Source organism: Calypte anna, chromosome 5A (genome assembly GCF_003957555.1).
Source record: "Calypte anna isolate BGI_N300 chromosome 5A, bCalAnn1_v1.p, whole genome shotgun sequence".
In the NCBI taxonomy this organism is placed as follows: domain Eukaryota; kingdom Metazoa; phylum Chordata; class Aves; order Apodiformes; family Trochilidae; genus Calypte; species Calypte anna.
This window is the reverse complement of record NC_044251.1, coordinates 11,601,209-11,628,231: the sequence shown is the minus strand read 5'-3', so window position 1 is coordinate 11,628,231 and position 27,023 is coordinate 11,601,209. Positions and strand designations below refer to the sequence as shown.

Below are 27,023 nucleotides of genomic sequence, written 5' to 3'. Positions count from 1 at the left end.
TCATCGAGATTCCAATTACTTAGCAAGGTTGCCTAAGAATCAGCACCTTTATGAAATATCAGAATAAATTTAGGGCACTTTCAGTTCAATTTGGGCTACCAACTCCAGATATGCATTGTATGTTTGAGGACAGAAATCATGAGACAGAAAGTGTTAGTATTATTTCAGAAAGTATGCCTCATTCCAGTGCTTTCAGCATGGACTTTACATCATGTACCCATTGTATCCTTGGCAACTCAACTCCTTATCTAAAGAGACAAGATTGACAACTTAGATTTAAAGTTACAGCCTTCATATGCTACTAGACTTGGATTTGGTCTGGAGCTAGAGAGGATGCAAGATGCTAGAGGCTAAAGGTATTCCAAAAGTTATTTGATGTGATATAAGGACATAACTGTGCTCATTATTATTGACTGGATAAACAAAAAAAGCTTTTCCAGATGCTCTTCATTTCATAACAAGGAAAATGTTCCAAAGGTTGCTGTTTCAATGAAGCAAGACTAGGGCAAGTAATGAGAGAGGTTCTTCATAGTCCTAGGAAACAAGTATAAACCTGCAGAAGTAGCCCCTTCTCCCACCATATTTTTGGTGTGGTTCCTGTTCCACCCCAATTCCAAAGTAAATTGTCTGTATCATTGCCCTCATCACTTAATCTCTTCTTCCTTGACCCTCAATGTACAGAGGACAAAACAGAAATACATTGATTATAAACATTCTTTTCTCGATAAATTAAAAAAAGTTACAGTAAATAAGGTTCCAAGGGATAAAGAAATTAAACTGTAATCTAAAAAAAAAGTTCCAAAGGTTACATTTTCCCCACAATCTGCAGATGTTGCCCCTAACAACACCAGTACAGTGAGTGAAGATTTTAGCTATCACATTTCAGGGCAGATCTATGAACAATTTATGCAACACTACGATGAGTTTTCCAATATATATTATTTCCTACATATTAACCTCAAGAGAGAAGTTGTTAGCATTCAATCAGACAATTTACATTTCTAAATTAATTAGAAATTGATTCGGGAGTCAGAAAGCCTTTGTTAGATGCAAAGTGTGCAATGAGTTTGAACATCCTCTTCATATACACAGTCCTTAGGAAAACATTTCTAAAAACATTAAAGTTTCTTTTTGTACAGGAAAAAAAAAAAGAAAAAATACAAACCCCTCATGAATGTGTAGGCTTAATCTGCACATTATATTATAAATGAAAAACCAAAAGACCACAGCCAATTTCCCCAAATGAAAGGCTACATAAACCAAAACACAAATCACAGTATTTAAAGCAAGTCTTTTGTAATATCTCTTTGATAAAAAACTAGCTATGAATAGACCATAACCTGAACAGAGTTTTTAACCCTATACATGATATCTACCTCATCAAAACATCTCTGGTCCATTTTACCTGATTATATCCCAAAATAGCAGCTTTTTCCTGGATTCGATCTCTGATGACAAGCTGTTCAAACAGAGAACACCTATCAAACCCAGTATTATCATCTGCTGCTTTTTATTTCTAATAGACACTGCTGTCCATCAGCAGTGAAGAAATAATTAATGGGTCTATTATGCATAAAAACGTCATCCTGTCAGTTCAGTGACTGGTTTGAATGGTTCATATCTGCTACTCATTGATGCCATGCATGCTCACTGTCCTGAGAGATGACAAAACACTACACCCTGTGAGATTTTCCCCCCCTCCCTCTGTTCTAAAGCAGCATTTCACATGTGTGTCTGACAGAAGCATAAGGAGCTGAGAGAGGCAGACCTTCATCATCCTTCACCGATTAATGTTGCGTGGGTTAAAAGTTAAGAGCTGATACCTATTGATCCTGCATTTCTCCTACAGACATCTAAAACGTGGACGCTACCAAAATGTGTAGGGAAATAAGTTTTCAGTGTTGGGATACCTACAGGAAAAGAGATGGAATTTACTGGATACTAGATTTTTTTTTTGTAGGTACTGAATACTCGAGTTAACTGGGGTCAGTGCATTTGCCTTTTTTTTTTTTTTTCCTGGGGGGTGGGGAAATGTGGGAGAGTTGGGGTTTGGAATGGGAAAAGATGCAAAGTTCATAGGCTCTTTTCTGTTACCTGATCAGGGCAGAATAAACAAAAATGCTGAATGTGGAAGAAATCAGATATTGGAGATACCTGGAAACAAACTGGAAACAACCAATACCACAAAACGAAGCAGCAGTGAACAACAAGATGCTGAGGAAAAAGAAATCACAAGACGCGAGTGCACAATGCATTTCAAACAGAAAAAAAAGCTTCCTATCTGCTGAGTGAGTCTCAGTATATTCTGACAGAGCACAGATAAAGCTTCAATCAAGTCCCTCCTGGGTAAGTTTAATTTCATATACTGCTTTTATTGTTACCACATCAATATATACTTTAATGTATGGATATGAAGTCATTGAATTTAAATGTCTTTATACTGATACTGAAGTTTAAATCTTTCTGTGACAAATATTTTATGTTCTTAGGTTTCCTACACTGGTCAAGTAACAGTTCTCTTTTGATATTAAGGTTATTTAAGGGAAACCTGTTAAATGCTTTCTCTTTGACTTATACTAGCATGCAATATTTCCTAGGATTTAATTCCTTCAAAATATATTAATACACATTTCCATGCATGGCTGTATAAGAAAAAAATAAATAATAAAAAGCCATTCTTCTGTTAATACTACAAAAAGCATGCACTGTAATTCATTATCTATTTAATTTGGCAAACAACATTTTGCACCACAGCAGATGTATTTTATTATAGCATAATTAATCTTTGTTTATATAAAAGGATATTAAATAAAGCTAGGAGTGTTGATTAGTTGTATATGAAAGGTGAACTATAGCACCACATTAATACACCCTAAGGCACTGTGTACAGAGTTTCAATAAGAAGACTGGACATCAGTGCCCCAATAAAACTATAAAAGAGAAGGTACAAGTTCCCTCAGATATTTCACTCGTTTGAATCATTCATTACATAAGCCACATAGACATGAATTCTACATTAAAATAGCATAATAAATATTGTAGAATGAAATTCTAACATCTAATAGGGCTTGAAAAATAAATACAGTATATATCAGTCAAAAAACCCTACACTTATGAGTCATGTAGAATAGTACCTGTGTTAACACATACAGAAAAACCCCACACCCCCCGAAACTGAGAAAGCATTAATAGCTGCATGGCATTTAACACACCATTTTATAGTATCACATCAGTCAATTTTGTATGCAATATTAGCTTTGAAAACCTCTATCTTTGCTGCTACTGCCTTTTACTGGTTCCACACCATTTTTTCTATTAACTAAGACATGATACTTCTTTTTCCAGCATTGTTTTCAATGTCCTTCCTCTACTTCTCTTATCACTTCCCTTGCTTCTATTTAGCATGTATTGCTTATTTAATGAATCCATCAATCTTTTTCCTGTTTCTTTTTTTCTGTTTTGCTAACTTACTAAAATAATCTGTCTTGCCTGATGCTTGCTGAAGGCTAATTTGCCATTCACAAACACCTCTTTTGAACCCTTCACTTACATACAAAGGGTTAATGAATTCTACCAAGTGCTACAAGACAAAGCTTACTTGCCAAAGACGGCTTAAACACCCCAAGACTATAAACCAGAAATTGATACTATGCTGAGCCTTGTCTCATATTAAGAGTCAACAACATACTCCCAAATTAACAACATTCCTACCAGAGAAGATAACGTCAAACAGCTGCAAAAGGGGAATCATCCGATGCACGGTTCTGCAGAATACTTCATATATTTGAAAATCTTCCTAAAAGACCCCACTCTTGACTGCCCTGACAGAGTGGAAAAAACCTGTTTCATATTTTCTAAATACTCACACTTAAGCCTTCTGCTGAAAGCAGGTTGAAGAATTTTCCATTATTCTAACCCTTTTCCATTTGAGAACTTTATGGGAATTTTTGCTGGTGCACCTAGCTTATAGCCAACACCTTCCAGCACTCCTTGCATTTCTCCAGTTTCTCTCCTTTTTTTTTCTAAGTAGCTCCAACTGCTCTCTTCACAACTTCCTGATCAAACATCTCTCAAATCATCTCTTCCTCTGCCTCACTTCACATACTACATCGACCCAGTAAGAATTCTTCCTGCCTCCTCACTGCTTCTATACAACATCCACTGATATTTTTTCTCTCATTTAAAGTACCAGGAAAAAAAAAACACCAGTTAAGAAGTGGGGGCTGTACAATAAACCCCACACCAATCTGACTATACATTTCAATGGCACCAATTCAAGATTTTGGTAACTTGAACCATAAAAGCAGACTACAACTGTGTAACACCTGTAACAAGCAGGAGATGTACAGCCTTTGTCAGCTGATTTCAGAAAGAAAAGTTTTGTATCTGTTGAATTCTGTTCAGAGTTGGAAGTAGAAAGAGAAAAATAAGAACTGTAATACATGTTTTGATTCTCCAGTTACTGCTCTCACTGGAAAAGCGTGGGGTTTTTTTTTTGTTTGCTTTAGCTTTTGTAAAAGATATTGTTTATCATGGCTTATAATACAAATAAAAAAACCCCACCCAAACCCCAAGTATAACAGATAGTCAACATGCCTATTTAAGAAAAATCAGGATATAACTCAATGAAGCTCTCAAAATGCTTACTCAAAACTTAGTGTTTCAGAATCTTCTAAACAGAGTTGCAGCTAAGACTTTTTAAGCCCTCTATTTAAAAAATGAGAGGGATAAGAACAAGTGGAAGGAGAACTGGATACAACTATACTGTTTTGAAAGACTGGTTACAACTGTGTATTTTTATAAAAACGGTGTATCTTTTTCATATGCATTTATTAATAATTTTAAGTGATCAAGATATTATTTTCCTTTTAAGTGCATTACTCCTCCACTTATCTTCAAAGAACTCAGATGCATTAACATAAGTGAAGAGTTCATTATCAAGTTCCAAACCCTAAATCTCTGTGCAACCAGAATTAAATATATCACAGAATATTTTCCAAAACTGTGTAATTATGTAAAATCACCTCACGTGAAACCAGTGAATCAAGATTTATTTTCCACCTTTATCATAACCAGTTGTTCAAGGATCGCTGGGATTCTTGGCAAGGATATCTTTTCACTTCCTGTCTGTATAAATTTGCTTGTATGTGTTAAATGAGGAAATCCCATCACAAAATAACTACAGTCAATTGCCTAAGGAGAGTACATCTGCTCAGCAAAAGGGTACCTATGGTAAATATTAATTCAATAAGTATGATCCTTTTATAAGTGACAGACATTCAACACTACACAAAGCCTGACAGAACAAAAGCATGAGGGCTTTTATACATTTATGGGTGTATATTGTGCTTATATATTTATTTTGTGAAAGGAAGGGCCAAGCAGCATCTGCATAGAAGGAAGCTTTGTTACAGCAGATATGACTGTGTACTCCTGGTAACTCGAAATCTGCAGCGTTACAGCTTCTACTTGCACCTGCTCAGCTCATCACTCTCTTAAACTTGTGATGCTGCTGGTCCTTGAAAAACTTCTAGATCCAGCAAGGCCTGCCCCCACACTTTAAATAATTAACCAAATCCCATATCAGCTTTTCCATTCTGTTTTTCCCATGACTGATGTTGAGCACATGGGCTTACAGTTATCTAATCCATTCAATTTGATAGCATTTTTTTCGGTATCCAGGAAAGACACTCTTTGGTCTTCAATATTCCTGCAATAATGAGACATTAAAAATATTTATTTGTATAGTCTGCCCTGTTGAGGGGTGTCAATGGGATTCAATAAGGAATTCAACCCCCCTACTATAAATCTAGCTATCAAATAGTAGTAAAGTCAGTCAGCTTGCTAGAAATACTAATATTACAGAAAAGTGAACCCTATGCAGGACCTTAATACTTTCCAACAGTTTTGAACTGACACAACCTCAAAAACTAAATGTAATTCATCAGTTCTGAAGATTACAAACAGGGATAAAAGAAGCACACTACTTGGTAAAGGTCACACCAGATTCAGAGGCTCTGTACAGCCCCAAATTCTGTACAAGCCCCAGAAGAGTGCCCAACAGGGTATGTCTAGGAGAGTCTGAGAACATGGCACACACTCAGAAATATTCTGCCAGCCTCCAGCTATTTGTAGTTCGGGGATTTCTTGAGCCAGAGATGATGTCTTATTTATAAGATAACCTTCGAAGTATTTTTCCAGCTGGTTTTTTGAACTTGCACAAAATTTAAGCTTACACAAAATCCTGTGACAAGCTTCTAGATTTATAAATTACATCCAAAAATACCTTCTTCCTTTGTTTTCAATTTGCTGCCAGCCAGCTTCATCCAGTACTCCCTACTTCTTGCACCAGAAAAGACAATAATAATTTCTTATTCACCATATCCACCCTTCCATGATTTTAAAGGCAGCTACACCATACTGTTTCTCAGCCATCTGTCTTTGAGGCTGGAGACCTGTATTCTCCTGTACTCCTACCATACTCAGCCATGCCTCATACACAGGTTCTTCCATACTGTAAGTTGTCTTCCTGCCCTTTGCTGCACTGTTTCAGTACTGCTGTTTTCCTGTGGAGCCTCTGAGATCCAAATTGAAAAAAGTTACATGAGATGTAATTTACATATTTACATGTCAGTAATTTATATAGTGACACCAGGATGTGTTTCCTGATTTGCTCTCTGTTCTTTTCCTAATTTCTAAGGTTCACTTGCTTTCAACTAGTGAGTAGCAACAGTTACTTCAGATGTTTTCAAATATGACAGGAGATTGCTTCCCCTTACACACACCATCTACATTGCTTCATCTGCACTGATTTTAATCTGTCCTTTGTCTGTTATTTTCTGCAGTCCTATACAGAATTAGAAGGGCATTAAAATGCACACTTTTAAGAGTGAAAGGTAACAACAGCACATTGGATCAATCCAAGAGCCCAGTGGGACAACATTCCAAGAGCTCTGTGGGACTCCCTCATTGAAATTGCTTAAATCAAGACTGGCAACAGCTTTTGACAGCAGCCATACACAGAGCCATGTCCTAATTCAACCAATAACTAGCTGACAACTTTCTTTCTTCTGACTGCTCATTCTTAGAACTTAGAAAATTCACCCAATCATAAACTGTTTCTTTGTAACCTATGAATTTTAACCTATGAATTTACTGACTATGCTGGGGTTACCCTTCCATGGACAATTACTTACTAGAATGAACCTGGTTTACAGCTCTTTAAGTCAGTAGGGGAACCTGAGCTAAGAAAAGAAACATCAAGTTTCACTTCCAAAAATTTGCCCCAAACATTACTGAAGCTGATTTTTATTAGGTTTGCTTTTTCACACATATTGCAACCTAAAAAATGAACTGATGTTTGTTGGTAGTATTTTACCTCTGAAGTTTAAAAGCAAATAATAGCCAATATTGTGTCACCTAACTATTAAAATTCTCTAAATTTTTTAAAGCATTGCAAGGAGAGGAGGAAATAGAACCATTTCTAAGTGCAGCAGTGCCAAGCTGTCAGACCCCATACACAGGAAAACAGACTGTAGAAAAAGTCGTTTTCTTAAACACCTATACAAACTCTACTTAATAGGCTGTTCAATAATTCTTTTGCATATTGTAATGCAAATTAGATAAATCATCCCTAGCACCATTATGTGTATGTCATCCCTTCCTGACTGATACCGTAGGTGTATACTATTCACTGTCACCAAAACACACGTTGTAGTGTCCCTGGATTAATCTACTGTGCTGTTCTTTCATGAATAAATATATTCTAGTTATGAAATTACATTTTCAGTGTAGTTGTTCAATGCTTCGGTTTTCAAAAATGGATTACCACAGCGTTTGATTATATAGTATAGCTCGCTCAGTAAGTTATTTTTGTAACATAGCATACTTATTTCACCAGTCTTTTTTGAATGAATTAATTTCAATTTACAGCCAGTCTGGGAGACTGACAGACTTCAGGAATACAGCTCAGACTGTTTTATTCTGGATACTTAGGGAAACAAAAAACAACAAACCGAAAACCATTGTCTATAGCATCCATCACCACCCTAAAGCATTTGTAATTGTGAGGGAAAAATTATTACATCTCTCTGCAGTTTTTTTAAATTAAAAAATGTCCTCCGTTTTTTTTTTTCTATTAATGCTAAAATTTAGACCATAAATACTCTTTCCCTCTAACTAAAACGTCTGTAAAAACAGGTCTTTAATTCGTACTCTAATTCTGCTTAACAAAGGAGTTCCACTGTTCACCTCCTCAGTTTCACTGCAGCATAAGAAAATGGCAGCACACTTTAAAGTAGAAAAGTTTGCAAAAAGCAACTTCCAAGAACTATTCTAGGACTATTCATACTGGTAACAAACAAACAGCCAAAAGCAAATTGTTAAAGTTGAAATGGATAAATACAGATAAGTATTTTGAAGTACAGTTACTAAACAGAAATAATCACTTGGGGTGGGGGGTTTTTTTGTGGTTTTTTTTGGTTTTGTGGAATTTTTTTTTCAGTTTGTTTGGGGTTTTTTTTTAATGCAGATACCATGACTAAATCAAACACTTGGAGATCTGAAAATGCTTTGTCTCTAGCTAAATGTTACTTCATGCAGAGGTATTTATAAAGATCTGTTCTCTTTGACAAGCTGGAGTGTGCTTGTAAATTACAGGTATGAGATCTGCTGCTTATAGATTACGTTTCTGCAAGCCAATTTAGTCCTATCTCACACCTGTAGGCAGTTTTCCTCTAAGTGACCAGACTGCCCCTCTAGGACATTTCTACTCCTTTTTTTCTCTCCCTGCTCCTCTTTTCTCATCTTTAGACATAAGTCAGAAGAATAAAAGTTGTCTTTGGGATGAAAGAGGATATATAAAAATAAGAGTAAGTGAACACTTAATAAGGCGGCATAAAATGAACAGCTGAAAAAAGGTAAAAGAAGAGATAGACAGAGTCATATGGAGTTACAGAAGACAAAATTCAAAACAAGAAGGACTGTAGTCTCTTATTTGCCTTTGAAATTTACTTGTGGTCACTATTTTAACTGTAAATGTATATTAAGATAAATCAGAAGGAGGAATCTGGATTGAATCCAATATACATGCACACTACCACCAAAAAAGGAACTCCTGCTTCTTCTCTGGCTGCTCCCAATACCAGTTCTAGTATTTCCCTGATTCCCTAAGATCTTTCCCTTCTCACCAGCTGTTCCATTTCATGTTCCTGCCAACACTTTTGCACCATTCATGCAGTCAAATCAGGCAACTAGCTCCTTACTTGGTGATGGGCCAAATTCATAATATCACTACACTGTCTTTCAAACTCACTTCTTCAAGTGAGGGAAAGACATCTTAACTTGTTATCAAGAGAAGCAGCAAAATAAAAAACAACTTAAAATTCACTATGTTTTTATTGATAAGAACTCTACAGCTACATAACAGAACAAATCCAAATACTCCATAAAAGCAAGAGAAGCAGAGACAGAGCAGAAGCAAAGCAGAGACATCCATTGGTTTCCTTCTAAGAATATAAATAAAGAAAAGGAAATCCAAAATAAATTGGAGATGTAGAGATCCATATTTTAGTAGTGACTAACACGATGACTAAAGCAATTTATAATTATATGTATACATAACTTAGAGGTGAAAAACATCATCAAATGAAGCCAGTTCACAAATGTGACTCGTAACAGCTTCATTTATTTTCCTCTGGTATTTAATGTGCAGAAGGAAGGGTAGCCAAAAAGAGCCCAGTTTTTGCAGCTGGAACAAGCAGTGTAAGCCAGCCCATTTTTAACTGAAAGTTACTTGGGGTAAAAGTCAGTGTTTCCACCTGAAGTTATTTTTTGCATTCACTCCCATCTGAAGTGACAAATGACACCATAATATGAAAGGGAACATGCAAACACCTTCCATTCTCACTGCTGTGTCAGCAGCACCATGTCACTTTCAAACAGGGATTGAACAAACCCACTAGTAAGTGCTGTATACAATTCCTTGTCAGTTTTTGTCCTAGGAGTAATGTAGTCCTGAAAAAGGCACCTGAAAGGTACAGCAAACATATTGTAACTTTTCCTAAAAGGAAAAGCATGCTTTATACAGTAAAAAGGTAAAACAAAAGTTTACAAAATTAACTATGTCTGAGACAGAGAAGGTGTAAGAGATGGAGAGAGAAAGAATGCTCCAGGCCTTGAGAGAGACTTCTAGCATTAATTAACCAGCACTTACCACTTGCTCTCTGTGTACAAGTGACAAGGAACATGGCTTGTTAATTTTTCAGGAGGCAGATCAAGTTAGTAGTCTCTGAAGTAACACGCAGAGACTGTTGGCAATGCTGAAGGTCCCAGACTATAAAGATTTTCTCAAAGGATCCCATTTGCATTTTAGATTTGTTTTTCAGGTTGATGAATGACTTAAGGCCCAAAATGAAATGTAGTATTACATGGAAAACCTTGACAATGAAGAAAGGATAGAAACAGTGGGGTGGAAGAGAAATAACTAACAAGACTCCATCAGTAAAGAAATCAGGGCAAAAGTTCTGTCTTCCATTGTAACAACTTTGGTATACTTCAGAAAGGTGATGATGAGGAAGACAGCAAACAGGCTATCTTTTCCTAAAGGAGTATAATTGCATTGAGTTCCTCTCTGGGACTATTACTTTAGCTCTTTATTTACTCAAAAAAATCTAGACCTCTTTAACTATTAGCACTGAACTGTCAATTTGAAGTGCTTAGCTTTCCAGTGCTTCCATTCTGCCATCATTTTCCCACAAGAAAGTTAACCAGGTGCCTTGAATAAAAATTTCTTTGCTAGAAATACCTGCAATTATGACCTCATAGCCTTTGACACAAACATTTTATGACATAAAACTCAGGAGAGTCATATCACCCTAGTAAACCGCTCCCACCTTGGATTAGTACTTCCACCTGTCCCTCTAACATTTTGTAGCTGTTGAACACACACTTCCCAGGAACACATTTTCTGCACGTTGAGCCACATGCACATATTCAAGAAGAAAATACCACATTATCACAGGCTATTTTCAATCAAGAACTTTAAAGAAAAAGTGAGTATAATCAGTTTTACAATCCAAATCATCTGCAGCACATTCACAAATACCACATTTTATAAACTAAGCTGATGAGTGTGTACTGTCAAAAGAAGGTCATCTGATTCACATTCCAATAAAGGTTGAAAATTAGTCAGAACCAAAGAAAACATAATTCCTCCTCATTCGCACCATATTCTGTCTCTCAAACATGCCTTTTATTTAAGAAGTTTCTAGTTCACACTTTTACACATGCAGAGGGTTTGGTATGCAAAAAGGACAACAACAGGATGGAAGATTTTCCCCGAAGGTGCTAACACAACTCTTGTTTGAAAGGAAGACTTTGGCAAGGCTCAATATGCCATTGACATTCTTCAAGAAAATTACCCAAATCCAGACAAAAAATAAGATTTAAGAAATAAACCAAATCTTTGAAGTGTTCAGAAGAGCCACCTTCTAGACAACAGCCAGAAATGCCACAGATGCCACTCCCAGGAGTAGCTGATGGGGAAGAATAGGCAAGAGAACACAGAACAAATGAGAAGCTACCATGTGATTTGGACAGGTACAAAAATAAAGGGCAGGGGAAGGATTGAGAAAAAGCATAGACAGGATGGGTGTAGGAACTGAGATCTCTTGAGCAACAGGGATGAGATCAGGGAAAGAACAACAGCAAATTAATAGGTGTGACCCAGAAGTCATTAAAGGGGAGAGAAAGTAGGAGAGACTAAGCCTTCAGTAGCAAATGTGGGGAGGAATTTCAGGTCTGCAAACAGAATAATAAGAAGAGATGCAGTCAAGATTAAGGAAGAACTCTGTGTCCTTTAGAGCACTGCTTAAACCAATGTTTAGAAACAGCACTGCTTCTAAAGGTTCTCAGAAATTTCTGGAAGAATAAGTCTATCAGTCTCTTCTGCTGTTGGTTCACATGCAGTCTGATCAGAACACGGCTTTGAAATGTCCAGCAATGAACAGGAAATGTACCTGTCACAGCTGTTTTGTTTGTAAACTGATATTAGAAAGAAATTTATCCTTGTGAGAAACAGAACACTAAATGAAGTCTGGCTTCTTCAGTTAGCCAGCAGATAATCTTACCACCCCTACCATAAAAAAAAATAAAATCTGTTTCTACAGTCTTATAAAATTACAATTTTTTTAATTTCTTTCTCTAATGCAGGCTGCTGAGAGAAAAAAATATTGCCACCTAGACAAACAGAGCTCCTCCAAATTAGTCACCATCTTTTAATATTAACACAGAAATAATATCTAGTAACATCATTACTGGAAAAATGACAATACTTTAAAGGCAAGCAAAACAAAGGCCCTGCTCTAAAAAGTTTACAGATAGGTTATTGAACTGTGGTTCAGAACCAGAAGTGTAAAAAGGAAACTGAAAGAAAAGATTAAATTCAATCAACAGTGATACATGGCAACAAGGAAAATCACAAAATTCATGGAGTAAAAGGAAATTCAAATGAAGGAAGAAAGGCAGGAAATTAGTAAAAGGAAGAAAAAATAGAAGAAAGAGAACAGAAACATAGTGGATCAAACATTGAATTTTTATTATTTCAGTCTTCATATTCAGTGTACTGAGTACAAGAGTCAATTTATTTTTGGTTATGAGATTTCACTGGCAGGAAAGTCGGAGATGATGATGTGATGGAACCATGATGACCAACATAAGGCTGAGTCAGAACTGGTTTTAGAGGTAGTATACAAACAAAGGACATGATGAAACAAGGAAAAAAGTTAATCAGGTGAGCAGACATTTTTATCCAACTCTCAAGCCTAAAAAAATTCAAATCGTTGACATGACAATAGCAAGAGAGGAATAAGGACAAACTGTTCCACCCTTAAACTTACCAGTTTTTTAATTCATGACCAAAACCTTCCTAAACACAATTCAGCAGAAATACAATCAATCTGTAGTAGCAGCAAAAGCTGAAGGCCTAAGATTTGAGAAGGTTGTTGGCTAAAAAACTTTTTAAATCCAGACATCCACAACTTAATATATGAGTGCAACCAAAGTGTGAGAAATGAAAAGAATGGGAAAAAGCTTATCACACTGATTTTAATGGGGGAAAAAACCAATCTGCTTAGTCTGTGAGTCTTACCCTATTCCATTCTAAATCAGAAAACATAAAAAATATCTCTGAAACACTGAAACCTCTCAGACTTTTCTCTTATCACTTACTGACATGCATATAGCCACATAGTTCTAAGACACAAAAATGTTAAAATGAAAATAAGAAATGTTATCCTGCATTTATATGCATTCATGTGCTGGAATCACATTGTACTTCTGTACATCAATCACACAGCTTTGGTTACATTTTAGAGAAAACCTAGGATTAAAAAAGGCATAGATATGGAAGCATATATAATGAATAAAGATTGCCTATTAAGGGAAAATACATTTATCAAGCAAGTGTAATTGATACATAAAATCTAGCAATTCCTATTTTTAGTTCAGATTTAAAAAAAAAAAAGGACAGTTTTTCTGATTAGAATAAAAAAGATTAATTTCTGCAATGTTAGGAACAGTTCAGGAGGAAGCACTGAGCAGATGGAGAACCAGCTTCCACTGATGCCAAGTCCTGAGATTTTACTGCAAATCTTTATGTGTGGAAGGGTTTTTTTTTCTGTTTGTTTTGGAAAGTTATTTTAGTTAGGAAGGAGAGGGGGAGAGGCTTCATTTTTGTTTATTTCAGATACCCACAGGTTTATAAAACAGCAGTATCTCTCAGCTCTAGCAAGAGCTCCAAAGCTGCAGATAAACCCAGGACATAACTGTTACAACTGTTGTTGTGGCAAGTGGAAATAAAACCACCTGGATTAAGAGCCTCCACAGATGGGAAATGGTATCTACTAAAGGAAAGAAAAAGGAAAGAAAAGTTCTGATGTGCTGGAAGAGGGAGTAGAAGGAGAAATAATTGAGGAGTGCATGTCAAGGAAACTCAGAGAATGTTTATGGAATGAGGTAGCATAAAAACAGGAAAAGAGGAAAGATACAAGTAAAGTACGTGACGTTTACTATTTATTTATTTAATGAACATATAACCCTAACCTTAACCTATTACCAATGCTTAGTCTCAACAGTGTAATTTTCCTTCAAGCCCAGTAACCTGGTACTAATATCTTAAAGCTGGTGATAAGTAATAAGAAGTAACCAGTATCTCCTTCAGCTGAGCTCATGTCACCTGGTGAACACAAGGACAAGTCTTGCAGCTGTTTAATTTCTGACCAAATAAGATACACTAGTTGAAAAAACATGTTCCATACACAGTCATAAAGGCACACACAAAAGACTTAAAAAATACTTCTAGCTATATTTTTGCGCAGAGAAATAATGCTTTCAGAACTGCTAATTAGTTCTTCATTAGTCTAGGTATCTCATTGGTACAAGAAACAGATGCAGAAATAGAATTCTGGACATATGGACATAACATGGACATAAATAACTTCAGAGAACTCAGAAACAAAAGTATAAGTAACTATAAGTAGTATAAGTAGTATAAATTGGCTAACACTACTCAAAAGTGGGATCCCTGATATATACAGTAATCCAATAAGTTAGTTAAGCAGTTCTAAAAAGAAAATTTTCAGCTGTTCTCTAGAACTTTAAAACTCAAAGGCCTTTTTAAGCATCTGAACGATGCACTTCTATTGCCATTCTTTGTTTGAGAAGAATTAGCATCCAAAATAAGAAAATTTATTTACACTTTAATATTATTTTTTTTTTAATCTCTCAGTATATACTTAAGATAAGAAAGCTGAAGGAAAACCTATTTTTAGCATGCACCACAAGTTTATTTGTCCAGCTTTTCCAAGAAATCCAATGGTCTTCTGTATGCTGCTAATTCTCATGTATGCTTCAACAATGAAAATGACAAAAATGCAGCAACTTGGTGCAATAGATACATTAACATTAAACAGAGAGGCCCAAAATCAAGAGGTTACTAAAACAAAACAAAAGGCATTTAAGCAATGGAAAATAACTGCTAGCTCAGGATTAGTACACTTATTGTTTGCTACTGTTATGCTCCAGTGACTGCCGTTTAGATTTTTATTCCACATTTCCTATTGTGTTGAACTGATAAGGATCTACAGGAATGAGATGCATACTTACAATATCAAAAACATTTTGCCAGTTTGGTTTTAACTGCACAGTGTTTCTCTAACCCTTTATGGGCATTAGAATTATTCATCCATGCCAAAAAAAGCAAAGAAGAAAAAAAATGTTCAAAACTATATTTTATCATGTTGATAATCCTCACATCCAGCAACTCAGCACACTGTTACTGAGCAGCTTTCAGCTGCTCTACTGGTAATGCCTACTGAGTGTAAAGGAGAAATATTGGGTACATGGATACATTTTGATCAACTCTGAATTATATTTTAAGAGCATATTTTTAAACCTAATTTATTCACAGCCAAAAACCCAATGAAGGTCTTAAATCCATTTTGCAACACTTAACCCTCATCAGTCAAAAAATGTGAACAGCTCTTCAAACATGGCAAGATTCTTCTAGCAAAGTAACGTTAACCTATCACTGCCACTTCTCTTGTTCCTCACGCTTGAGCAGTATTTTTACTGCATTGATTCCAGACATATTCCCTGAAGGCTTCACAGTGGACTTTTAGTTTACATTAGCTAGGCATCAAAAGCAATACAGAAAAGTTTGCTTTCCTGTATCCAAGGCTAATATTAAAAAAATATAAAATTCTTAAAAAAGGAAAGAAACAGACATAAAAACTGAAGTTATCACCCTACTTCACACACAAATATAATAAGCCCTAACAAAGAAGGGGTAGTGACATCAGCTGTTATCAAAGCAATCTGGCACTTCTAAGAATACTTTCAGCTGCTTTTTTAACTTCAATCTGAATTTTCCATGTCAATTGTCTGCTCCAGGTAGTTTTTTCCTCACCCACCCTTTACCACCATCTTTTAAAAACAAGTGAGAGAATGGCTGGAACCATTTTTTCTTCCATATAAAGATGTGGGAAAAGCCACAGTAAGCTTTTCCTTTGAAAAGCTGCCCTGAATCAGTAACATGAAAATGGGGCTGGACAATGCTTTTGCATGAGATACACACTGCTCATTTTGTGAAAAATCTGACCAGATTTAGCCAAGCTACAAGCTTTGAGAAATTAGATTTTGTATGTAGTTTTCAGCAAGATCAGCTGCAGCTTAACAGCCCATCACCAAACAGTCCATCCACAGCAACCTCCTGTATGGTATTTCTATGTGCAAGGCAGGTGAATTAAGTTTCCTCTAACCTCTGCTTATGTGTGAAGAGCCAGATTTTCACTGCAAGAGAAGTCTGCAATAAACAAGCATTAGGTACTGCACTGAGGAAAAAGTTTCATCTTTAATACTTTTGCAACCTCACCTGTGCCAGTATCTCTACCACACTTGAAAAGAGTGGCCTCTCACTTCATCTTCTTGGGCAACTGAGTAGGATTTAGAGAACACCAACAGAGCATGTGGGGGAAAGATGGAGAAAACAGCCTGTAAAGGAGACCAGAACTGGAAGCTTCAAAGAACAAACTGGTATTGGCTAGACAAGGAAAGAAACTAACTGGAATGTAAGAAAATGATGTGGTAGTGGATAAGAGAAAAATTAAGCCAAATGAGCAATTCCAGGCAGAACCTAGAACCAGGAATCACCAGGACTGGTTAGAATAAGGGACAGAATATATCTGACAGAGCTGGATTTTAGTGAATATATAGGGAGGGGAGCTGGCTCACAACAGAAGACTGAGAGAAGAACCACCACCAGGAAACAGAACACAGATGAGGAAAAATTATCAGAAGCAAGGGAAAGTGAGAAGAATTAGTAGGTAGGCAAAGAATGACAGCAGAGAGACAGGGTGCAGTCAGACACAGTCTGGGACTAGTCAGGCCTAAATGTTTGATTGAAAAGACAGAATCAGTGCTGCACTGCAGATTGCCTTGAGGCAGGGACAAGATGGAAGTATAGGCAAAAAAAACAAAAACAAAACAAGTCCATCTTTAGAAGCTACTGAAAAATGTAAAATAAAATACCCTAAAGATTTGCCATCCTCTGGAAATATCTGCAGATCCCTTTCTCTCCCACACAGAATAGCCCACTTTCTTCTACTGCTGATAAATATACAGCATAACAAACCATAACTCTGTTCCTGTCTTAATTTAAGCAACAGTAATGTTCCAGTAGTAGACTTAAAAGCTTCAGCCCTGCTAATTATCAACATAAAAATCATATCACAGAATACAAGTCTTCTCATTTTGCTCTTATTTGTGGATTTTACCTAGAAAATTGCTTGTAGAAGAATGTTTATAAAGTATTGAACAAACCCTAAGCTTGGAATTTTAATAACTTGGTGTCAGAGATTCCTCCATTTAAGTTTGTCTACATAGATCACTTGAGTTTTTATTAGTACATTATCCAAAATTGCTTTTTCTATCCTATCTTATTCAATCACCTGGATATTTTCTGGGAATAAATCCATGTTGTATCTTGAAGGATGGCACTGTCTCTAAGACCTTGCTTTCAGTATTATAGAACCTAAACATTACACAGGAGAAAAAGCTTTTAATCTGAATTTTTGCAAAAGGATTCTTAACTGGCTGCATTAATTGCACTGTTGTGAAATAATAGTAAATTTCAAGGTTTTCCTAAGCTTTTGCATTCATGAAAAATGGCATTTTAACTGCATTTTCTCTCCAGTACTCTCCTAACTCTGTGCAACTTCAGAATGCTAAGGATTAATATACTAACGGAAGTCAAATCACCAAGTAAGGCAGTGATGCAAAATTGTCAGAACACTAGAAAATCATTGCATTTTCAGTTTTTCTGCATAAGCCATATAAAGAAACTCTCCAAAAAACACTGCTTGTTTTGTGTGCCTTCAATAAATCAGCATTACTGTTTAGCAAGTGCTTTTTTCTTCCTCGGAAGGTACTTTATTTCATTTTTATTTCTTATCAATTTAATGTCAAGAACGGTCACAATATATCCTAAAATAAAGCACTCTCTAAGTGAAAGATTTACAATTTATAACTAGCAAAAACATTAACTAACAAGATTTTACTTTCATGCATTAAGAGAATCTACAGAGTAAAATTACTGGGTTGGTATTAACTGCATTGGAGCATAACTTAGCAAGAATATAATTTAGTAGAAATATATAGTATTTCCTTATATCCTCAGTTATACAGTATTATTCATCACAAGATGATGAGTAATACTTTAAAAACATTCTGAAGGCCAACAATAAAGTTAGAGATATTAAAGTTAATATTTAAAAGCATGGCAACATGTAGCTCAGAGCAGGTCATAGAAGTTTTGGGTTGTGGTACCTTCTGTGCTCCTCAGGCTATGTCACCTATCCAGCTCTGGGGTCCAGACCAGGCATCTTGACTCCAACCATGTTGGAGTGTTTACCGTGTTTACCATGCAAAATACCATTCAAAGAAGTCAATACACATCTCATGATTAAAACTGGCAATTCAGGCCCAGTTCTGCAATGTTCATGCAAAACTGCATTGATTCTGGCACAGAGAAAGCAAGCTCTGGTCCTTGTTTCGTTACGATACATAATTTCTAACTTACCCCTCTAAGCCATGGCTGAAAAAATCCAATTATTTAGAAAAGAGAGATTTCAGAGCTTCCAAGTTTCTAAAGAAAACACCCTAATGCATTGTTTGCAGCTTTCTACTGAATGGTATTCCAATGCAATGGCACATCAAGAGTTTAAAAAATTATTATATGTAATTGTTCTTTGTGAACTGCCCATACTATTCATGTATAGCTAAAAAGTAATAGGGTATAATACAACTTGTCTTTCCTCCTTCTATTGCCTCCATTAAAGAGATGAAAACAACTAATCTTTATTTCCAAGGAGAGTAACACTTGCTGTTTATGTCCACATCTGTACAGTGCTGATTACAAAACTCTGTCAAAACAAATAGCAGCAAGCAGCTGCTTGGCTGCTTCGCTGTGTTTAGTCATATTAGCAACATTTCTTGTTTCCTGGAAAGCAATCCAGTGACCAAGATCAGTAAAAAATTCATTGTCGGTAAGAATAGGCCCAAAATAACTGAGTGCTGCAAACACTCAGACCCCTACATAGTTTCATAAGGCAATTATAAATAGAGCAGCTCCCTTTTATTTCTCATGTGCCACAACTTGGTTCAGCCTGTCTGCTATGGGGCTGCTCCCACAAAGACTCTGAACACTCCTAAATACATCTATGGCAAACTCACTGAGGCAGATGGGAATGGTATTCTAGGGTCCTGTTTCAAAGGCAACAGCCAGAAAAGCAGTAATATTTCAAAATGCACAACTACAAAACTCTGTACAGAGTAGAAAATGCTTACCTGCTGAGCTAAGCAAAACACTGAAGTCTGTTCCTCTCTGTGATTCCCCACATACTCTCTGTTCCTCTTTTTCTGTCTCCTCATAGCGGCTCCAGTTGGAAACAATCTTTCTTTTTGAATAGCTTTTCAGTTCTTCCTTTTCTTCCTCTTGTGATTCAGTATCATCATCCTCCTCTACCTGTGACATAAAAATGGTCAGTTAAGTCACTGCCACTCAGTAGCACTTTGTTTTGTATTTAAAGAGTCATTCACACAAACAGCTCCAACCACAGAATTAAAACTCAGTAAGAATACTCAGCCTGGATCCCTGGAAAAACTTTAGATCAGGTGCTATCTTCCTTAAATGTCTGCAACTCATCACTAGTAAAAAAAATGTATCCAGTGAAGCTTTAGTTCTTACAGAGGGTCAAGCAATGATACTGATGCAAGTTTTGCTGGTTTCCTTCCTATTCTTGAAGCCCACCATGAACAGCTACATTTCTGAAACAGAGCAACATGTAGGGAGCAGAACTAAGAATTTTATCACAGTATCTCTGATCAAACATTGCAGTGATACAGATGATAACTGCAAGAACTGATGTTTGTAGAGCAGAATAGGAGAAACAACAAATACTGCAGAAAAACATCTGGAAAGGGTGATCTAGGTAAAAATTTCCACTATAACCAACCACAAGGTCTTAAGTGATATGGAACAATTTATCAAATTAATTTTGTTCACAAGAGACATTCTGCAGAAATACACATGGAAAAATTAAATAGATTGCAGACAGCAGATCTACTAGCCCAAACTCTGGGGTCAAAAGAAAAACTCGTTGCAGAATCAGCTTAAGATGCCAGGAAAATGGGCATTTTCCACAAGTGATCAACACTTGTTGATCCACAAGTGATCAACGACTTTTGAATCCTCTGTATCTACAGAGCTCAGCTCTCCTAGAGCTTGGGGTTAAGCCTGAATGACTATCAGTGCACAAAGATTTGCTTCCTGAAGGAAGAAGCACTCAACAGGCAAGAGGACAACTGAGATCAGAACAGTTCTGTACAAAATACTCCGTGCAGAGCTCTGAAGTTCTGAAGAGGTGCAGTAAAGGAATCTAGAAAGACGTGTCTCCCAGTTTCTGCTCCCTAATGTTCTGCTGACAGCTCCACCCCCTCTTCTCTCCTTTACTTTACCATTTCTTTAACAAACCACAATGTACTGCAGCCACACGATTGAACTTCACTGTCCCAAAAACCAGGGAAGTGAAATTCAAGGTTATCTTTTTGCTGCTGTAAAGCTTAAAATGACCTCCATTTAGTATAAAATAACTTGGTAGCCACCTTTTGGTAAATCACTATATATCCATAAGACAAAACACCCTTACAGCTCACCATAAGACACCGGCTTTAAGGAAGCCCTTGGCTTTGATAGTTAAAACTAAATATAATCCTGAAATAAATATGAAGAGCAATTATTTATGTTTTAAAAAGCCCTTATAAGTGAAGACTTGCAACACATTGTGCAGAAAGATTAATAGAATCTCTGGCGGTTACTGTGTTCCTACAACTACCTTAGGGTTTTTAAAGCACATACTGTAGACTTACATATTGGTACAAAATTGGATAACCTGGAAAAGCTGCACAAAGTCACTATCAGGAATAACCCACCATCACTTTATTCTGAGCTCCCCAGTTCAAGAGAGACAGGGAACTACTAGAGAGACTCCAGAGAAGGGTGATGAAGATGACTGGGGAATTGGAGCATCTCTTATGAGGAAAGGCTGAGAGAGCAGAGATCTTTTAGCCTGGAGAAGGCTGAGGGGAGACCTTACCAATGTCTATAAGTATCTAAAGGGTGGGTGGAAGAAGATGGACCCAGTACTACTTCTCAGTAGTTCCCAGTGACAGGACATGGGTAACAGGCACAAACTAGAACACGGAAATTCCATTTAAACATAAGAAAAAAACAACACTATGAGGGTGACAAGGCACTGGAACAGGCCACCGAGGGAGGTTGTGAAGTCCCCTTTTCTGGAGACTTTCAAAACCCACCTGGATGCAGTCCTGTGTAATGTGTTCCAGGGGATCCAGCTTCAGTAGGAGAGTTGGACTAGGAGATATCTAGAGATCCCTTCCAACAGACAGTTCTGTGATTAACTTGTTTTATAATCAGTGAGCTACTTCCATAGTTCAAGAAACAACAGATGCAACAGATGTTTTAGGTTGATTTTAGAAATCCATTGTGAAGAAGGCCTAACTATTCCATAGAAAATTCTGTAGTTACATTTTGGCTCAGTTAGGCAAGGAAATCTCTCTGTTGTGAGATTTTCATGTTTCTTTAGTGTCCCATTGCACAGCAGAAAAACCTTATTTCTGAAAATATATTTAAAATGACAAAAAGTAGCAGTGAAGACTGTTTTATGTCTTTGAGACGAATGTCTACTGAAAGGCAAAGCACATATATGGATATGTGCATTCAAACATGATAGTGAGAGTTCAGATTCTCCCATGCTTGATGGGACTGCCCAGCATACTGTACAAATAGCAAAATCAGAACTAGAATCATGACTTCCCAAGAAAAATAATGCACCAGTCTTCATCAACAAGTTTTTTTCAGCACTATTTGAGAAAGGTGGCTAGGAACATTATGAAGGAATGCCAAAATCAAAGAGCTCAAAACCAGACTCAAAGCTATCATAATTTTACAAATATATTCCCACTTGTCATACAGCTGACACGAAGGAAAACATTCTGTGCATTCTTACTGGTTCTCCATTTTAGGTAAGTTCACTTTTCTTTCTATTAAGCAGATAAATACACTGAAATGGTTGTTGTGGACAACCAGGGGATGAAGTCACAATTCTGGATTACTGGGGACTGATCCAGAGCTATAGTTTCCACAGAACAAAAGCCAAATCCACTTAGATCAAGATAAGAATCCACTTATTTCTCTTCAGTTCTTCTCTTAGAAATTGATTTCTTATAATCCAGCAAACCTAGTGAAATTCAGTGCTCAAAAGAACCTGAGGCTGATACAATTCACAAGTCAAAGCTAGACTAGTGCTACAGACAGATCTCTGTTGTACTTCTATTCGCTTTAAAGTAAAGACCAGAATCAACCTAGGCAACTATGACATTACATATAATTACTTACTTCAGGGCTGTTAAAAGGATTCACTCATTTTAGCTGTCAAAATAACCAAAACAGGAATATTGTGTTCTTATATATTCAGAATTATGGCAAACAAAAGAACATAGTTTTTAAATGCATTTCTTAGATTAATGCAATACCATTTGCACATTTTTTTTAAAGTGGGGAAAGTATACAAAAGCCGAGTTGAACAAAATCAAGAAACCTTCAGATTGTTTTGCATACTAAAAGAACAACAAAAAAAAATATATAAACAGTGTTCTGTCCAAACACTATGTTCACCAAAGTCAAGCAACAGTGAAAGAGCTAAGTTTCCTTGCAGAGGAGCTTGAACAGTTTGAAGCCTTTCCTCTTCTCCTAAAGCTTATGAGTCCACTTTCCTTCTGAAGGAAAGCAAAACGTATAACAGACATGAGTCCAGTTTCTACCTACAGTTTCTACCACAGCAAAATGGTATTTTAGTACACCCTCCTTTATACACTACTGCAGCATTCAGGGTTGGAGATGGCATGGCATTGAGAAAAAAATAAGAAAGACTATATTGATGCACATGGTTTAGGAATAAAGGTGTCAAAACGAAGCAATTTTCCCCAGGGTCATCCTTCTGCACTTTCCTGGAACCCAGAGTGGTTTGAATCAGACCCTGGCTGAAGTACACAATGGAGAAAGTGCAACAGAGACCTCTTAAATCCTGCTTCAATTACTCAACCACTCTTCAGCATTAAGTGCTGTCAGTCCTAGCATGTTAAGCACATGTGTGCAAACACTCAGCAAGAAAAAATTGTTGAACTCATAGCCCTTTGACAAAACTAAAGTGCTTTAAAAGTCAGAGCTGCCACTAAGACTTTCTAAAACTATATTTATCAACTTAGGAAGACACGCCAGTTCAGGCTTATAGCCCTCATTCTGTTCAGTTCTATTAACCTGTAAGATAAGTTTAAAACATCTAATCTTTGTCTGTACCTTGAATAGTCTACAGTGACTCAAAGGAACACAGAAACAGTGCACTTGCCTTTCTCTGGGCCAGCTGCTCTTCCCCTTATTACATAAATATCATGCATTATTAGATCTCTGTTCTAATGTATTTTGCAGTATTTCTCCCAATTCTCTTCCTGAGACACTTTACAGAACATATGAAAACACACTTAAGAGATTTTTTTTGTGTGTTAAAAAGAGCATGGCTGTTTCTCTACTTCATCATCTTCCCAAATTCTTTTATCCTCATTTTATCTTTAGAATGTACTTTCCCCCTTTGTAACTCTAACTTTTGCATTACAATTTGAATGCTACACCTCAGGAAAAGATCACATTTTCTTAATATTTTCCATTCCTCATTAAGACACTTACCTGCAATACCCCAGATATCTTGGATACACCAAGTGAACAATAAACAGCTGGCCTGTGCCAGGCGTGTTCTCTGACAGTAATAAGCACACTCTGCTCCCTACAGTTGCTGCTTTTCCAATCAGCAACAGCACACTCCAGTTCCTTGTGTAAACTCCTGTCTTGATTCCCTCTTCCCTTCTTGGAAACTGCTGTAAAGCTGCAGCCAAGTGCGATGACCTTCAGGCTTATCTGTCTCAGTCACAATTTCTCTTCTCATCAGGGGAAAAAGCTAGCAAGACAAAATGAAAATATCCCACAGGCTGCATCTGACCTAGACTACCAGCTGCATTATGAATGGGCATAGATCTTTCCCTCATTTCTATTTAAAACAGCAAGGTGCCCATGCAGACACAAGTTCTCCTCATCATCCCAATTTGATCAGCATCTGTCACAGTCAGGTTCTCACAGGTGATATTTTTAATTCGTAGGGTCAAAAAAAACGTATATAAGAAAGCAAAAAGCAGAGTAAGATCTCTACACTTTAAATTGTTTTGCAGAATAAAAGTCTGTACACAGAGGGTTGTGTGAGTGACACTAAGTAATGCAGCTTGGCTCATATTAACTACCGAGTGGTTCCTCTAGGCAGATATAAGTGGGGATGTGAAAGACATGCAGTTACACTTTAGTGACTTAAATTGCTCCCTGGAAAGGATTACCTGCTTTTAATTTCTTGGTTCAAAGTTATTGCTGGTGTAACCAAACAGGAGCAATGATATTACACCAGGAATTATCCTAACACAATATGAACACAACACAATCTCAAAAAGACTTTTTTCTTTTTTTTTTTTTTTTGTAACAGTGCTGATTAAACAGCTTAATTTTTTCTATCAGAAGGACTGATAGGCTTACACCTTATGATATTTATATATAGTATAATATTCTTTCAAAAGAGGTGTTTTGATTTTCCACATTTACTTAATTACAACCTCTATCTATATGCCCCCTTCTCTGCCTTGTAAGTAGAGATTTATTAATATATTCCTTTGCCAACCTTCTCTAAAACACAAACTGTGTAGTGTATTGAAGAAACAGTATATTCAGAATTATGGCAAACAAAAAGAGAACTGCATTTTTAAATGTATTTCTTAGATTAATGCTATTATTTTCCAAAAGACAAAATACTAGTGCAGTTTTATCGATACTGATAAAAGTTGTAGATGTTTAGAACAAAGATCTCCTTACCTATAAGAAAGGATACAGAATGTTATCTTTATGATGCTACCTAGACAGACAGATGAGATGCAGTGACAGAATTTGAAATGCAATTCACAGTGACACAGGAAAGCAACAATTTGGTTTTAAAAATAAAACGCAGAAAACCCAGAGGTGAATAAATGAGGCAAACAAGTCTGTCAGTGCATTAAATACATATCCCATTATCTGGGAAAATCCCATGAAGCATGCCAACACATTGCTTTGTCTATCTAGGAATAGGAGTGATAAATTTCTGTACAGGGGAAAAAAAAAAAAAAAGTTAGAACAATATAAAAATGTCAGTAAAAAGGAAGAGTGGAATACAATCCCTCAAACTATTCTTACTACTCTTAACCAAGATTTTAGAAAAGTAAATGGAAAGATTTGTAAATTTCCCTGAAAAATAAGGATTTCTAATGCAGTGATAGCAGCTTCTTCCAGAGGCTGAAAATAGTATTTTGTAATAATACTCACCAATACCTTCCAAACACTGTGAGCTGTTAGCTTTCCCATAGTGAATTGTTTTTAAGAGGTATTAAGTCTGACCACAGTAACAATAAAAAAAGTAAAGATAATAATCTTGCCCACCAAATTATTTTCCTTATAAGTTCCTGCTCATTCTGTCTAAGAGATGCAAATAATTGGAACTGATTAAAAACTTCAAATGAAAGAGACTGTTTTCTCATTACTGTTTAATTGAGAAAACAAACACCTTTGAAAATATTCTTTGCATTCAGTAAAGTTACACCATCAAGTGCCAGGAGGCTCCAAGTCATACACTCCATCTTTCTCAGAGATCATGATTAATATTTCCACAAGTTATAACAATATTTCATACAAATCTTTTGCCTCACTGAATTGGAACAACAGCTTCTATTAGGAACTAAATCTCTCCCTTAGACTCACTGAGTCACACACACACACAAAAACCAACAAAAACCAAACAACAAACAAACAAAAAAAAATCACCAAGAAGCAAACAGCTTGGTTATTATGTTTGTCATTACTCATTTAAATGGCAGACGATCTTCCCTTTCAAAGAACTAAAAAAAGATTCCATAAATTCTGATGTTCATTTTCCACTGCTATCTCAGAAATACCTCTGTAACCTGCTAGCACACGATTAGCTGCACAGCCCTTCAAACAGGTGGCTTACAGAGGCAAAATGAACCAACCCCAAGTACACACCACTGAAGTTTTGTACTGCATCTTCTAAAGACCCAGTCTGAAAAACAGTTGACTTGCAGATAAACTTAATAACCCTGCAATGCACACTGACAGAGAGAAAATATCAAAAGCAGTATTCTCTAACATTCGGGGTAAAGCCATTAAACTAAGTATTTATTTTGGAATTTGTGTATTTCAAAACTTTGCTTATTAGATACAACCTACAAAGCCACTAGGTAAAATTTACCTCTACTCATTTAGATTAGAACTCCAAGGAAGGATATTTGTTGGGGCATGTTGTGAGAACAGTATCTTTATACATTCAGTACTCATTCTGCACTAATTGGGAAACTCAGTAGAGAATCACCACGCTGTGTTTACTGCAGCAGACCTTTGCCTCCCTTCCCCACAGTGGAACCATGCTGCGAGCTAAGAGCCTGTAGAAAGCTTGTCCAGCTGCCGTCTGTAGATAAAGAGACTTTTGATTTTCTGAACTTGCCAAGCCAATACATTTCCACCAACAAAAATCAATTGTATAGGTCCTTCAATTCAGTTCCTTGTGGGAATGTTACCAGCAACCATGAAAATTCATCAAACAATTAATAAAAAGCTGTAGCACAGACCTGCACAAAACTTGGCAGCTCTACTATTTTCAAATTGACAGTAACTTTAAAAAGCTGAATATTTTCCTTACAAACCTTCAAAAATACAAGTGCAAACCTACAACAGAAGCCTCTGTCTTGACAGC

At 36.5% G+C, this 27,023-nt stretch overlaps 1 protein-coding gene across 1 annotated transcript in view; it reads right to left on the bottom strand.

Moving 5' to 3' along the window:
- AVEN (apoptosis and caspase activation inhibitor) overlaps window positions 1–27,023 on the bottom strand; it is an 86,933-nt gene that overhangs the window by 48,370 nt on the left and 11,540 nt on the right. Inside the window, exon 2 of the mRNA XM_030451857.1 lies at window positions 19,402–19,579. Coding sequence (XP_030307717.1) covers window positions 19,402–19,579 — 178 coding nt within the window. The remainder of the gene's footprint in view (window positions 1–19,401; window positions 19,580–27,023) is intronic.